The sequence below is a fragment of the Coffea eugenioides genome, chromosome 11 (genome assembly GCF_003713205.1).
Source record: "Coffea eugenioides isolate CCC68of chromosome 11, Ceug_1.0, whole genome shotgun sequence".
NCBI lineage: Eukaryota > Viridiplantae > Streptophyta > Magnoliopsida > Gentianales > Rubiaceae > Coffea > Coffea eugenioides.
This window is the reverse complement of record NC_040045.1, coordinates 35,736,363-35,751,205: the sequence shown is the minus strand read 5'-3', so window position 1 is coordinate 35,751,205 and position 14,843 is coordinate 35,736,363. Positions and strand designations below refer to the sequence as shown.

At 35.2% G+C, this 14,843-nt stretch overlaps 1 protein-coding gene across 2 annotated transcripts; it reads left to right on the top strand.

The window, feature by feature from the left end:
* Nucleotides 1-200: 200 nt before the first annotated feature.
* LOC113751517 (probable RNA-dependent RNA polymerase 1) lies at nucleotides 201-10,333 on the top strand. 2 transcript variants are annotated; one of them, XM_027295554.1, is made up of 6 exons: nucleotides 222-304; nucleotides 1,491-1,734; nucleotides 1,916-2,490; nucleotides 3,840-5,698; nucleotides 8,086-8,236; nucleotides 9,245-10,333. In XM_027295554.1, exons 3-6 carry the CDS (start codon nucleotides 1,981-1,983, stop codon nucleotides 10,061-10,063), a joined length of 3,339 nt encoding a protein of 1,112 aa, XP_027151355.1. In that variant the 5' UTR covers nucleotides 222-304; nucleotides 1,491-1,734; nucleotides 1,916-1,980; the 3' UTR covers nucleotides 10,064-10,333. The 2 variants fall into 2 exon arrangements, with proteins under 2 accessions (XP_027151354.1, XP_027151355.1); XM_027295553.1 differs by lacking the exon at nucleotides 1,491-1,734 and having other exon boundaries at nucleotides 201-304.
* Nucleotides 10,334-14,843: the final 4,510 nt, after the last annotated feature.

Sequence of the window (14,843 nt, the reverse complement as noted above, 5' to 3'; positions counted from 1 at the left end):
TAATACTACCACAAGACAAACAACAGGAACGCTAGTGTAGAGTGTGTTGTGCCTTCATAGTAGGGTGCTGATCGAAACATTGCAGAAAGTGAATTTTCTTTATCCTGTTTGTGGAAAAAGGTTGACTTGGGATTGACTCCACCGTGCTCGTGAAGTCTTTCTTTCACACAGAACACTCACTTGCATATTAGCAGTCTATATAGTGTAAACACTACACAGAGAGCTTTCATCAAATGCAACCATCAGTTTCTTTCAAGCCTTCAACCAGTGTGTGCAAATTTGTGTGATCACTTCTCCTGGATTTGTGAGTTTCTCCTTCTCTTTCCCTTTTGTATGCAGAATTACAGATAGAAAGTAACCCTCTTGGGTTTACTTTGATCAAGGCTTTTTTTCCCCCTTATTCTGAGTCTATATTTTGAGGTGTTTCTTTTTGTGGATCGTTTCTGTTTGATGTTTAATGCATTATTTGGAAATGATCAGTGTTTTTATGGGATGTTATTTTCCCCCTGAAAGTCTTTTATCCCAGTTGGTGGGATATGGTGTTATTTAAGTGGTGATATCTTAAAAAGATGGAATCTTTCTAGTGTTTTGGTTGATGGGGATTAGTAGTTTCACTTGAATTCTCGGAAATTTTTTTTTCCCTTTTTTATCTTGTTTGCTGGCTGTAGAATTATTTTGTAGCTACAAGACAAGTGAAGGAAAGAGAAATCAGAACGCTCTGAGGTGGGCATTATACAATCAGAGGCGTTGCATTTTAGTCTTTTTTGTTTTCAGTCGACATTAGATCCCTTCTTGAAATATTAGATTTCGTATTAGTTTGCTATTAAATTGAGAGAGCGCTCTTGTGGGAGAAGTAAAGTATTTGACTTTGATTTCTAACTATTTCTTGTCAGGGATGTATTTTACTTGCCATATTTGATAACATTTGGTGGTAACTGTAAACTTTACCATCCTTTGCTGGAATTCTTTTGGTTTGATTTTCAACGCATAACTTGGAAATATTGTTATGAGTGTTTTTCTGGGATTCTTGTCTTTCCTTCTGTCTTTCTTTTGTTTTTTGGTCTGAAATCCCTTTTGGCAGTTTGTCTGAAATGTTGTAATCATTTAATCGGAGTGGCAATATCTGAAAAGATGGATCTTTTAAGTGGTTTTGTCATTTGTATGTGTAGCTCAGAATCTGGCAAAAATGAAGAAAGCAAACAAGACCTGTTATCTAATCCTGCTGTTACTATTTTATCATTCCTCTGCCATTTTAGATATTTTGTTTGTAAAAAAAAATGAAATTTATTGTTCATCATATTGGATTAGTATTGATCCCTGTCTTGAGTCTTAACTGGAAAATCCTTAATTACATGTAGTATGATGGCATGATCTGTGAATTTTTATCTCGTTCACAGTTCTAATGTGTAGTGGATTTGCAAATTTGCTGCATCTGCATGGTGATGGGTCAAAAGGTCTCTTTTCTTCCTTGGTTTATGCTTCTATTGCAGGCTTTCTTTTGTTGGCTTTTAGACTTGGAGGGGAAGAAGCAGGAAGCATTATCTTAAAAAGTTTGAGGTTCTGTTAGGTCTATTACGCTGGAATGATCTCTTAGTTGATTGGATCCTTGGGTATCCAAACATGATACGAAGCAAATTGGATGATCAATGGTAAAAGGAAAAAACATTAAAATAGACGCCTGCATATTGCCAAAATGAACTGCCTTAGCTTCTCAAATTGACAAAAATTGACATGGTAATGTCAAAATGGATTCTGGATCTGCATATCTCTTATCCTTCTTGTGCAGTTACATATTCTCTGGCTGCATTTCTTTCAATGGAACATATATCAGTATATGTACGTGTGAGGCTGTAAAATAGCAATCTTATTAACCCGTGACTAGTTGTCTGACTCTTTTGATTTCTTATATTTACAGGAGAATATAGCTGTGGCATTCTGATAAAAATTCTGTTAACTGAATTAGTGCTGAAGTTCATCTGCATGGGAAAGACAATTCAGGTGTTTGGTTTCCCTTCTGTTGTGCCTGCAGAAACAGTCACCAAGTTTTTGGAATGCTTTACAGGTCAGGGAACAGTATATGCTTTAGAGGTTAAGCAGTCCAAAGGAGGAAATAGAGCATATGCTAAAGTTCAATTCACAAATGATAGAAGTGCTGAATACATTATGGCCTTGGCAAAGAAACGCCTTAATTATGGTTCTTCATATCTGAGGGCTTGGGAAATGGACATTGATTTGGTTCCGAGAGCTAGATCTTTCGAGCATAACATGGAGAAAATAGTTTTACACTTTGGATGTCAGTTGTCAAAGAATAGGTTTTCAGTGCTACGGAATGTTCCAAATGTCTCCATCAGGTTTGGGATTGGAATGAAGAAAATGTACTTTATTTTGCGGTTTCTCTCTCTTGACTACAAGCTTGAATTATCCAATGAAAACATATGGCAGATTGTACTACATCGACGTAGTCAAGCACCGAAGTTTCTCGTCATACAGGTTTGTTTGTTCAAATGAAAGATATGATGTTTTCTGTCGGTTATACATCTTTGATCACTTTTGATTTCTTAATTTTTGGTCTATGTTTCGCTGCACAAATCTAGCACATTCTCCTTCTGCCTCAATATGGTAGTTTGGCTTTAATGTATGACATCAAAGCTAGCTGGCCTTGCATTTAATTTCTAAACACCGGGCTGTAATCTGTTCCAGTTTCCTTTTGTTGTCAATCTCACCTGTCAAATTTGTATTGTTTTAAATTTGACCCATCAGTTCATCCATTGATCCATTCATCAGTGTTAGGCGAAGAACGTTGATCCATCGATCTGGATGATCTCGTGGTAAAAGAGGCCATATAGTTTATCATATTAGGGGGTGAGAAATTATGGAACTGCAGGACAGTTGTACTCAGCATATGAAATCCATAATGTGTTAAACGTTGCAAATGTAAGGAATTTACTTACAGGTGAGACTATACCCCTGGGTTAGCGGTAGTCTTTGCCATAGCTATTTATTTTAAGTAGGATGCAGGATTTTCTAATTCTTTTTCACACAAGACATGTTAGAAATTTTGAAACATGCTTTGTTGCTAAAACCACTATTTCACTACATTTTTCCAGTATGGTACAATGGTTCTTTCCTCTGATCACTCGCTAATTAAATAAAAATGCTTGTCAGAATCTGAAGCAACTTTGAAATCTTTTTCACTTGCTTTGTCATTGTATTTATCAATAACTGGATTCTGTTTTTACTTTGTTTGAGCAACAAAGCAGGCATCTATCACCTGTCCATTTAAGCCAGGAACATTGTCGTCTTTAGGTTGCTAATTGCAATTCATATAAAGTATAATGTCGCTTGGAAAATATAGGTCAATGATGGGGCTTCTAAAGTAATGAAGATGTAAAAATGAAATGCATGATCATTATTCTTAAAATAGCCATTGCGTGGAAATGCATCCAGCATTGTAAATTTGAATTTGATTTAACTGCTGTTTTTAAACTGTCTTACCAACATACATGCACCATATCATTCTTTTCTTGTTTTTTTTTTATTTATTTTGGTACTCTGTGCTTGACTCTGAGCTAGTTTTCTTTTCCTACTCACTGTCACATGAACTTATTGTTATGTCTTCAGTACTTCTTTTGAAGGCCTTTTGGATCATCCCTTATTGCTCCCAGTATTAACCATGATTTGAACTTTGAAACCCATCCAAACTATGAAAGTTATTTGGTACATAACCAGCATGCATTTTTCCTCTCTTTGTTTTGTTTTACAAATGAATTTCTGTTCCCTTTCTGATGTGGAATTATTATTTATGAGTTTGAATATTGACATATACACTTATGGCTTAGTTATTTGGTGCTCCTCGGGTTTTCAAAAAACTTGAAGAATCCACTTTTAGTTACTTTAAGGAAACTCCAGATGACCAGTGGGTCAGGACGACAGATTTCACTTCATCCTGTATCGGGCAATCGTCTGGTATATGTTTGGAGCTTCCTCGTGGCATTCAACTGCCAAATTTGGGTGATTATTTTGCTTGGTTCAAAGAAAGTGACAGCCAATTTTTCCTAGAAACTGGTTCCCCCTATTCATACAATTTGGTTTTAGCTCCTATTCTGCAACCTCCCCAAGGACTATATTTGCCATATGAAATCTTGTTCAAGGTCTGTTGTTTAGTACAGACTGGATGCCTTCCAGGGCCATCACTAGATGCTAATTTCTTTAGGTTGGTTGATCCACGAAGAATAGAGATCAGATACATAGAACATGCCCTAGAGGATCTATACGTGTTGAAAGATTGCTGCTATGAGCCTGTGCAGTGGCTCAAGGAGCAGTACGCTAAGTATGACAAGCTTCAACGACTTCCTAAATCACCCACACTTACTTTGGAAGATGGGCTCGTATATGTCCGCAGGGTGCAAGTTACACCTTGTAAAGTGTATTTCTGTGGTCCAGAGGTCAATGTATCTAATCGTGTATTGCGCCACTTTTCAGAGGACATTGATAATTTTCTTCGTGTTTCCTTTATTGACGAAGAGTGGAACAAGATGTTTTCGACAGACTTGTCACCTCGTATAGCTGCAAATGAGAATGGAAGGACTGAAATTTATGAGAGGATACTGTCAACACTGAAAAATGGCATAGTTATTGGGGATAAGAAGTTTGAATTTCTTGCCTTTTCTTCAAGTCAATTAAGGGATAATTCAGTGTGGATGTTTGCTTCAAGGCCTGGGCTTACTGCTGCTGATATAAGAACATGGATGGGTGATTTTAGTAGGATAAGAAACGTGGCGAAATATGCTGCCAGGCTTGGTCAGTCTTTCAGTTCTTCCACAGAAACTTTAAATGTTGGTAGGCATGAGATTGAAATGATTTCTGACATAGAAGTAAGAGGTGGTTACTTCGGCACAACCAAGTATGTCTTTTCTGATGGTATTGGGAAAATGTCTGCTCAATTTGCAAGGCAAGTTGCCACGAAATGTGGCCTGAGTTTTACTCCATCTGCTTTTCAAATTCGGTATGGTGGTTTTAAAGGTGTTGTGGCTGTTGATCCCACTTCATCGAAGAAGTTGTCGCTGAGAGAGAGCATGATGAAATATGAATCCGATAACACCAAGTTGGATGTTTTAGCATGGAGTAAGTATCAGCCTTGTTTCCTCAATCGCCAATTAATCACTCTTTTGTCTACCCTAGGGGTCAAGGATGTTGTCTTCGAAAAGAAGCAAAGAGAAGCAGTTGCCCAGTTGGACACTATTCTAACTGACCCATTGAGGGCTCATGAAGCTTTAGAATTAATGGCTCCTGGAGAGAATACAAATGTTCTCAAGGAGATGCTGAAATGTGGCTATAAGCCTGATTCTGAACCATTTCTTTCAATGATGCTGCAAACTTTCCGGGCATCGAAGTTGCTGGACTTGCGGACTAAAACAAGGATATTTATACCAGATGGAAGATCAATGATAGGATGTCTGGATGAAACCAGAACCTTGGAATATGGCCAGGTGTTTGTTCAGTTCTCTAGTGCTGGGCGTAGGCAGTTTTATGATGATTCTATCTCGTACTATGAGCACAAGAATATTCTTAAGGGGACGGTGGTTGTTGCAAAAAATCCATGCTTGCACCCTGGTGACATTCGTATTCTAAAAGCTGTAGATCTGCCAGCATTACATCATATGGTGGACTGTGTTGTTTTCCCCCAGAAAGGAAAGAGGTAAATATTATATCGAGATCTTTTTTATGGTTTATGTGTAACTCATTGAGAGAATGTTTAAGTTTCTGGAATTGAAAGTAGCTACTTGAGGATGAATAGGAAATATGTAGGTTGGCTAAGATCCATTAGTATCTTTTGTTTCTGTGATAACTGTTAATTGGTATTCTTCTACTGTTCTTTAATACCATTTAAGTCAAATAGGTTGGCTCTTGTGATTTTCAAAGATTTTAACCCCAACAAAAAGTAAAAAGAGATTCTTCTCTTGCTTTGCCTAGTTACAGGTACGAAAGAGCAATTTACATTTTCCGCACAAAAAGCAAATAGAAGATAGCTGTTCTTGGGTGTGATTTGGTCGCATGACTACATTCCTTAGAAACTTTTGAATGCATAAACAATGTGATTTTGTTAAAGCTTGTAACTCGCACGTGATCCTGAATTATCTTTCACATCTGACATTATGGCCTTCATATTATGGTCATATCTTCTTTTAAATTGTGTACATTGTTTAATGGCGGACTAGCATCTTATATGTTGAGATGTGGCTATTTATACTACTAAACAAAGTCTTCTTTAGATATTAAGTGAATACTTGGAAAACAGCAACACATACAGTTTTTTTTTTTTTTTCCCTTGATAAGTATAGTGGTAATTTTACCGGAGCAGGATAACTTGATTTGGTTTCTTCAACCAACCATTTCCTGTTTCTTGGTTTTGAGTTCAATTAGAAACCATTGGTTGTTTTGCATTGGTATTTGAATCTTATCTTAGTTCTTTTACAACATCTTGATTTGAACAGGGGAATGTCTCAAATTCCATGAATAAATCATTTCTGTCAAAGGAATAGATTTTTCTTTATGATATTTTCTGTAGGTCTGTGGAGCCTTCATTAGATTGTTCATGCAGTCCAGCCTCACATGTGATGCCAACAGCTTTTTAGAAGTGACTCTTAGAAAATTCACTTCGCACCTTTTCCTTACTGTTTTGTGCAGTTATATATATACATCCCTAAGAGAGCATTTGTAATGAAAAACCTTAACAAATGAATATTTATTTGTGTTCCATTCGCACCATTACATTGTTTGCTTATCAATTTTATGGTAAAAGGGTTCATTCATCTCAGAACCAAAGTAAAATATGGGCATGTAGATAGCTTTTCTTGGCTAATTGGTAGACTTATCTTAAAAGCAGTCAGGGATTATTTGATTCATTTAATTGTTGCATGTCTAGTGTCCTGACCTAAGGTGTCTATTCCATCATTACAATCTTCTACATTCAAGAGAGGCCTAAGAGATTTCGTGCTGCATCACTTGGCTTGTTGCAAGTGAAGTTGAATGACTTCTTGGGTTAGGGCCTTAAGAGATACAAAACTTCTTAAAATGTTGTGCTTGGACTGGATCTTGAGCTGTTTATTTGTGCATCCTAGACTCGTGGACTTTCCTGTTAAGATTTTTAGCACGGTCCCAATCTATTAATTACAGTTAAAAAAAGAAAGGATTACTAAACAAATGAGCATTAAGATCTCAGTTTCAGGGCTGGAAAAAAATCTGGCTTCACTATTGAGGTTCTCTTTTCAAATTTTGCTATCAAAAAAATAAAGGAATCAGTAGTATTATTACTTTTTGCCTGATATATTTGTGCATCTCTTGGGTCTTACTTCTTGTTAATCTTAAATAGCTGTTTAATGATGATTCTTGGGACAGAAAAGAATGGATGCAAGATGATTTTGATATAGGAGCTATTTGTAGCTGTTTAGGAAAATTATTGGGTAAAAATACAAAACAGGGTCTAGAATGGATTAGGAAATGAACCTTTAAGAACAAGGAAGAAATAGTTTCTTAAGAACACGAGGAAGAATTAGTTCAGTTGGTTCAGGGTTCGGAAGAGTTTGCTAGTATGGTTTCTGTTGGTGAGTTTATGCTGTTTAAAATAAGGTGAATACAACAGCTTAATAAACTTCTTTGTCAAGGCTGTATGTAGAAAAACTAGAAGACTGATAATCTGCATTTAGAAAGCTTGTAAGTACAGGAAATCTGGGAGCTGAAGGACAGGCATTATTAAGGCTTATTTTGCTGACAAAATATTTCTTGAAAACCACTCCTGTAACATGGATTAGGATATCTTTTATAAAAGCAAATGATTGAACTTAAGGGTTCACTATGACATCTAATGTGCTTAGTAAAGCTCAATGTGGACAAACAAGGGACTTCTTTGCTTGTTATGTGACCTTTAACCCACTACTCGGAGAACCCTTCCAAAAGAAAAATATGTGTCAGTCTGGTTTTAAGCTTCTGAAGGCCAACTAATTGGAATTTTTGTGTAGGATATATCTAGTGTGCTTGATATCATGGTTTCTGAATGTTTCTTTCTGATTCTGATGTCAATTACAGGCCTCATACAAATGAATGTTCTGGAAGTGATTTGGATGGAGACATTTACTTTGTTTGTTGGGACCCTGACCTGATTCCACCTCGGCAAGACGAACCTATGGATTACACTCCAGCACCTACTGTGCAGTTGGATCATGAAGTTACAATTGAGGTACTAATACTTTAATTAAAAATGCTTTAGCAGCTGTTAATTTTAGTAGCTATTTCTACTGGGGAGGGAAGGTGGAAGTATTGAACCCACAGCTTAATGAGAAGGAGACAAACCTTCTGTCTCCTTTCTCTTACTTTGATCTCTTTCTAATGAGTGATGGCTAATTATCAGAGCAGTGTAGTCTTGCCATTCTAGCAAATTCCCAGTGGTGCTGTTTTATAATGTACAAACATGGATAACATCTATATATATGACATAATTTTTAGTACAGAGCATGGCAGTACTTTCTTTAGTTATGCTGGCCTTCATCATCTTGCTTTATTCATACCCAGTTATTTGCAAATCTGTGCTGTGTTCTTCCTAAAATCTAATTTGTTTGACAGTGCAAGTTACTGAATAAATGCTTGTCTACGCTCATGTGGTGTACGAGTAGACACTACTACCTTTGACTAATTGCAGCCATGTAATTTTGTCCTGTTAGATTTGTTTCTACTCAGTCTCCTCAGCTTGATCTCCTTAGATGGTTACAGAGATTCTTTATGTTTATGCATGACCAAAAATAAGTGATACTATTTTTCCATTTGATGGAAAATGGTTGTAGCCTATCAATATCCTTTCTTAGCACCCATAAAACTGCCAGTGGAATTAATGACCTTTGATGATTTAGCAAGGGGACTGTGTTCCTTGTTTGACTTTGTCCTTTATCCTCTGCATACTTCTTCTAGCAAATAATGATTGGGACAAGCAGAAAAGTTCCTAATCCACATTGAAGGATGCTAAAACCTTTATTATTCCTCAATCTACTATCTGTACGTACAATGGCAGAACTATTATGTGTTTTCTCCTCAATCTTCTTAACCATGGAACAGTGTTCACCACGGGCAAAGTGCTGTTTTATAAAAATATGATGCTTCATTGCATTCTCATGCATATTTAGCATCATTGCAGCAAATATTCTTATGCAACATATGTTTTAGATAAACAATGATTTTTGCTTCTCTGCTGCAGGAAGTTGAGGAGTATTTTACTAATTATATCGTGAATGACAGTTTGGGAATCATTGCGAATGCCCATACTGTCTTTGCTGATCGGGAACTATTAAAGGCAAGGAGTAAACCATGTCTGGAGCTTGCACAGCTGTTCTCAATTGCAGTTGACTTCCCAAAGACTGGTGTTCCTGCTGAGATACCATCTCATCTACGTGTCAAAGAATACCCTGATTTCATGGAAAAGTCTGACAAGACTACATATGATTCACAGCATGTGATTGGAAAGCTTTTCAGAGAGGTAAAAGAGATTGCACCGCACACAAGTTCTATTAGATCATTTACAAGGGAAGTGGCAAGAAAATCATATGACACTGACTTGGAAGTAGATGGGTTTGAGGATTACGTTGATGAAGCTTTTGATTACAAAAGTGAGTATGATTATAAGTTGGGCAATTTGATGGACTACTATGGCATCAAAACTGAAGCGGAAATATTGAGTGGTGGTATCATGAAGATGTCAAGGTCTTTCGATCGGAGAAAAGATGCAGAAGCTGTTGGAATGGCCGTGAGGTCTTTAAGGAAGGAAGCTAGGACGTGGTTCAACAGGAATGGAGGTCACTCTGATGATGCATTTGCAAAAGCATCAGCATGGTATCATGTCACTTATCATCCTAGATACTGGGGTTGCTACAATGAGGGACTGAACCGGGCTCACTACATTAGTTTCCCATGGTGTATCTATGATAGGCTGATTCAAATCAAAAAAGCAAGGACAAGAAGGGCTCAGCAACCATCTTCACTGGAGGTGCAGTTTAATCATAGACTGAGATTGTATTGAATGAATAATTTGGCATCAAGAAAGTGTGAATTAGCTTTAATGCTTTTGGTAATGAGAAGACTTGGCAGCTCTACTAGTACTAGAGACTATACTTAGGTGTGGCTTTCATTTGTATCTACTACAATACTGATTTATATCTACTGCTGTAAATTAATCAAGTTGTTGAGCGCGCACTTCCTTGTTGTCATGTGAATATATTTAGGGAATATGACAAGTACATCCCAGTCTTGAACTGGGAAACTTGCCTTGTTTCATATTCTGCTTCTCTGATGGCTGGAGTTAGATGTCCTTCTCTGAAATTTCTTTGCTTTTGACCCTCAGTTGATCTAGTCTGCAAAAGGTATTTGTTGTTTGAGGAAATGGTAAACGATTACTCCAGGATCTGTTTTCTATCACAGAATCAACTGGAACCGTCATTTGAAGGCTGGAAGCATGATTGCAAGCAGTCCAACTGGATAAAGGTATCATTCTCCCAGGTAACATCTTTGTGACAGATTTGCAATGTTATCATTGCAGCACACTGTTCCCTCTTTCCAATTCTCACTACTGCTGTTGCTGCTGCCATTTTCTTTTACTTAACTGCATTTGGTTCCAGATTAGAATGAATATCTTAAGCCATTAACTGTATATGCTGATACAGTTGAAAAAGCATCCTTTTAGGCCTATACAATGAGTTTTAAACTAGAATGTAAGAGAGGAGTTACATCTTGATGAAACACTGCATATTGGATCCTCCCATTTTATCACACTAGTGCTAGTCTACTTGTGTGTACTTGGAAAATGTACGTGCTTCACATGTGTGTGAATGTTATCACTAATTATAACATATACTTTTGAACTCATGAAACAAACAAACGAAAAAAAAAAATCAATAATCAATGTTATTTTTTTTTTTTTTTAAAAAAAAAAAGGAAGAAGAAAAATTCATGGAATCAACAAATGCTAAATTTGGACTTAATTAATGTTTAATGTTATTGTGTCGTCTAATTTTGTTGTGAAGAGTGTATTTCTCCATTAGTTTTTAGCTTCAGTTATGGATTTCATTTCAACATTGACAGTAGATTAGGGAATTAATATTCGCACTTCCATTTTACCCTCTAGCACTTTAATTCACTCAATAAATAATATGCCCCTCAGGAGTGCTGGAGGCTAACTGAGGAATGCAAGTATCACTTCCTTTAGATTATCTAGTCTCTAGTTTCAATTTTGTCATGAAATTACAATTGAAAAACAAATTGTGGGACAATTCTCAATGTATATGGCAAGAGACACATTATAGACCATTCTTGCGCTTAAAAAGCATAAACATCATGATTTCTTGATGGAAGTTGCACATCTAATATGAACCCTGAATGATGTTAAACAAAATACAATCATGTTGTTGAAGTAATTCCAATTATTATACCAAGTTGAAGTTAGATGTAAACATCATAGCATTATAGTCAACTATTACTTGTATATTCTAATGTATTTACCTGTGTAGTGTGTGAAATCTTCATAAATATAACTTGTGTTGTTGACATTCATCTTCTACATACTGGTTCACAAAGTTATGATCTTCAAGATAATTAGATGTAAGTAAGGGATAAAATTCTACATTTTGTACTTATGTTGACAAAAGAAATACTTGAGACTTCAAAATGTTTAATGTGTTTATTCATAATTAGAGCATCTCAAGCGCCCTTGTAATTGGATTGTATCTTGTTCATACTTTATGTGATCTCATAATTATCTCTAAACAAGGAAATTAATTTGAGCCTAATTGTGACATTAAAAAGTTTAAAATGCATGTATCCAATATCCCATGAAAAAAAAGATAGAAAAAGTAATGCTTGCAAGGAAGATGCCAATTACACTATTCAAGTCATTAATTTTGTATAATTAACAAATTAAATGGTAATCACAACAACAATTGATGGATGTGTAATACAATCTTCATTATACAATCATACCCTTAATTGATGGACTTGTAATGCAGCCTTCATAATACAACATTAAAACTTTTGAGGACAGGCAATGAAAGAGGTTATGAATCATTTTTTCACCCTAAATTAAAATGTTGCCTTCTAATCCTTTCTTAGATAACTCTCGCTGCAACATTGTGCCCAGTTTTTAAGAGTTTCCAAACTCCCAACAATAATTTTAGTTCCAAAGAAGTTGTCTTGTGATCCCTTTTGTGAGCATGACTATTTTTCCACAATTGCAGTTGCAACTGTATGATGCAGAAGTCAATTTCATAATTCATGGAGCGATAGATGCTCTATTTACAATGATAAATTTAGTAACATACCACCGGTTGCAATTAGGAAGCTGGGTTTGAGTAAGAGATATTGGCTTTATTCACGGTTGATTTAGATTTTACAAATTTTGATTATAGAAACCGATTATAAAGAATAATTAAAATCAGCAAAAACTACTCTTTGAATGATTATATAATTTAGTTTTTTTAATCATTAAAAAAATCTATAATAAGAACAGTCGAAAATATCACAAAAACAAAAATTGATTATCCAAAATCAAATTCTATAATCAATTAAAGTAATCAACTGAGAACACGTCCATTATATCCTGGCATACATACCCTTAACAATACAATCCTTTTTTTTTTTTTTAGATCCAAAAGCGTATAAACCCATCTGCGCTTTTATAATAGTATGGATAGCTAGGATTAATAACTGGTTAATAGAGTAAATAGAGGAATTAATTGTTTGATGAAATGTTTCCAAAGCTAATAAATACTGCCCTGTTTCTTCATACTCATTTTTTAGGTTCTCTAAATGAGGTAACTAAAATAGCAAGCCTCTCTTCAAAAAAAATAAAAGGCGAGCTGTTGAATCTTCCATACTGAAGCTAATGGCGATCTCATTGTTACTCCACCACTATCTTCAAATTGAATCCTAGAATCTTCTTTCTTTTACAAAATTGTCAAGGACAAGAACTCAATAGTAAAAGCTCATGAAGATAGCAGATTATTTCAACAGGTTGAGTTCATACTAATTGTCTCTTGATTAAATATAAAGAAACAGACACGGTACGCATGTAAGGAACAACAAATATATGCTTCGATAAGGAAACTGTCTTCATGGATTTATTTGCGCTTCAAAGCAATGAAGAACAAGATTCCCTTCCTGTAACGTGCATCAAGATCTCTATGAACTGCAGCTTTCTGATCAAATTAACCTATCAAACAATTCGTCAATTATCTCAGTTCCAAAATGTGCTGCTATTATACTCTCCATGGCTGCACGTATGTGGATAACATGTTTTGCTGTGTCGTCAACAGGCCCATCCGAATCTGATTCGTATTCTAATAACTTCATTCTCTCCATGTTAAAGCAGCCATTGGTTTCTATCAGGGCTGCCACCATCTCTTTTCGACCAGCGATGTAAATAGGTAGATTAAAAGAATCCACTTCAGCTCCACTCAATAGTTGAATCTAAGGGTTTTTATCCATTTTTACAGCTTGTACTGATCAATGTGCATGCTTCATTCTGTTCTTGTGTTGATTCTGAGTGTTGATACTTTTCTGGTCTCTTTTTTTTTTTTTTGGAGCAAAAGGTATGTAAATAAAGTTTTGAAATTCTGCGTTTTTCTTTTTTGTTTTTTATGTAGTATATGGGTTTTTTCGGGATTATCATGGTAGGCACGGGTTAAAATTCAAACACCAAAACTTGATTTGTGGCCTATTGGGAAGAAAAAAAAAATCTTAAATTGCTGTCTAATTCTTGAATTGCACACGTACTTTTGTACAAGTCTAAAATTTAACGTAATAATGCCCTTCTTATCTTGTGCACAAAGTAAAAGCCAATTACTATTTAGAAATAATAGACGTAAAGAAGTTCCTTTCTACTCTTAATTTTATTGTTCTGATCTTCGCAACTCTTGGAAGAAAACAACCTACCATGGATAAATTCAACGTTATTTGTTAGATTATTTTCATGTAGCATGGAATTGCGGATTAAAATTTTAACTTGTTTATTCATTGAGCTAATTTGAGTGAGTTTTTGTTGAAGCTCTAATCATGAGTTGAGGTGAAGTAACTTGAATGTTGTATATATTAATTCCAAGTTTTTTTTTTTTTGTTTATCAAGCTGAGTTTTTAAAAAGTTAACAAGGGTTAGACATTTCTTTGTTATTGTAAGTGACAAGGGTTAAATATTGTTCATACCTACTATGATTATTAGTAAATCCAGCTTAAATGAATTTTTATTAACCCAATTTCGATTCAAGAACCAAAAAAAAAAGAAGCAAAACCTTACACTAATTATTGTAAAAAAAGCATACTTGCATCGACAGAGAAATAAACGAATCTAATCAAGTCAAATATTTTAGTGTTCAAGCTTATTTGATTATTTTAATAATCTTGAAATTTTGCCCAAATTTGTATTGTCTATTTGCCAAATCGAAATTGAACGAATTTTGTATCGATGTTGAAAGTTATCATCGAATATAAAACACTGTTTAAGTTTGGTTTGATAAGTTGATTACCTAAATTCGAATAAGTTTTTATCAATTCGATTTCGATTTGAGTATCAAGTAAATTGGTTAATCTTTCAATGCACTAATTGATTGAAAAATATTTAATACGGTCTAGTTTACTGTCAAAACCTGCATATTATGTTTTTTGAGACCATCCTATTTGCTTAATTTCACAAGGAAACTACACTTTAGCACGGTGACTTTGATATTTGATACAATTCCTTTTGATAGTACACAGCCATTTTTCAAATTAAAAGGGTTCAAATAATAAAATGTCATCTCGGAACAAGCAAAATTCAT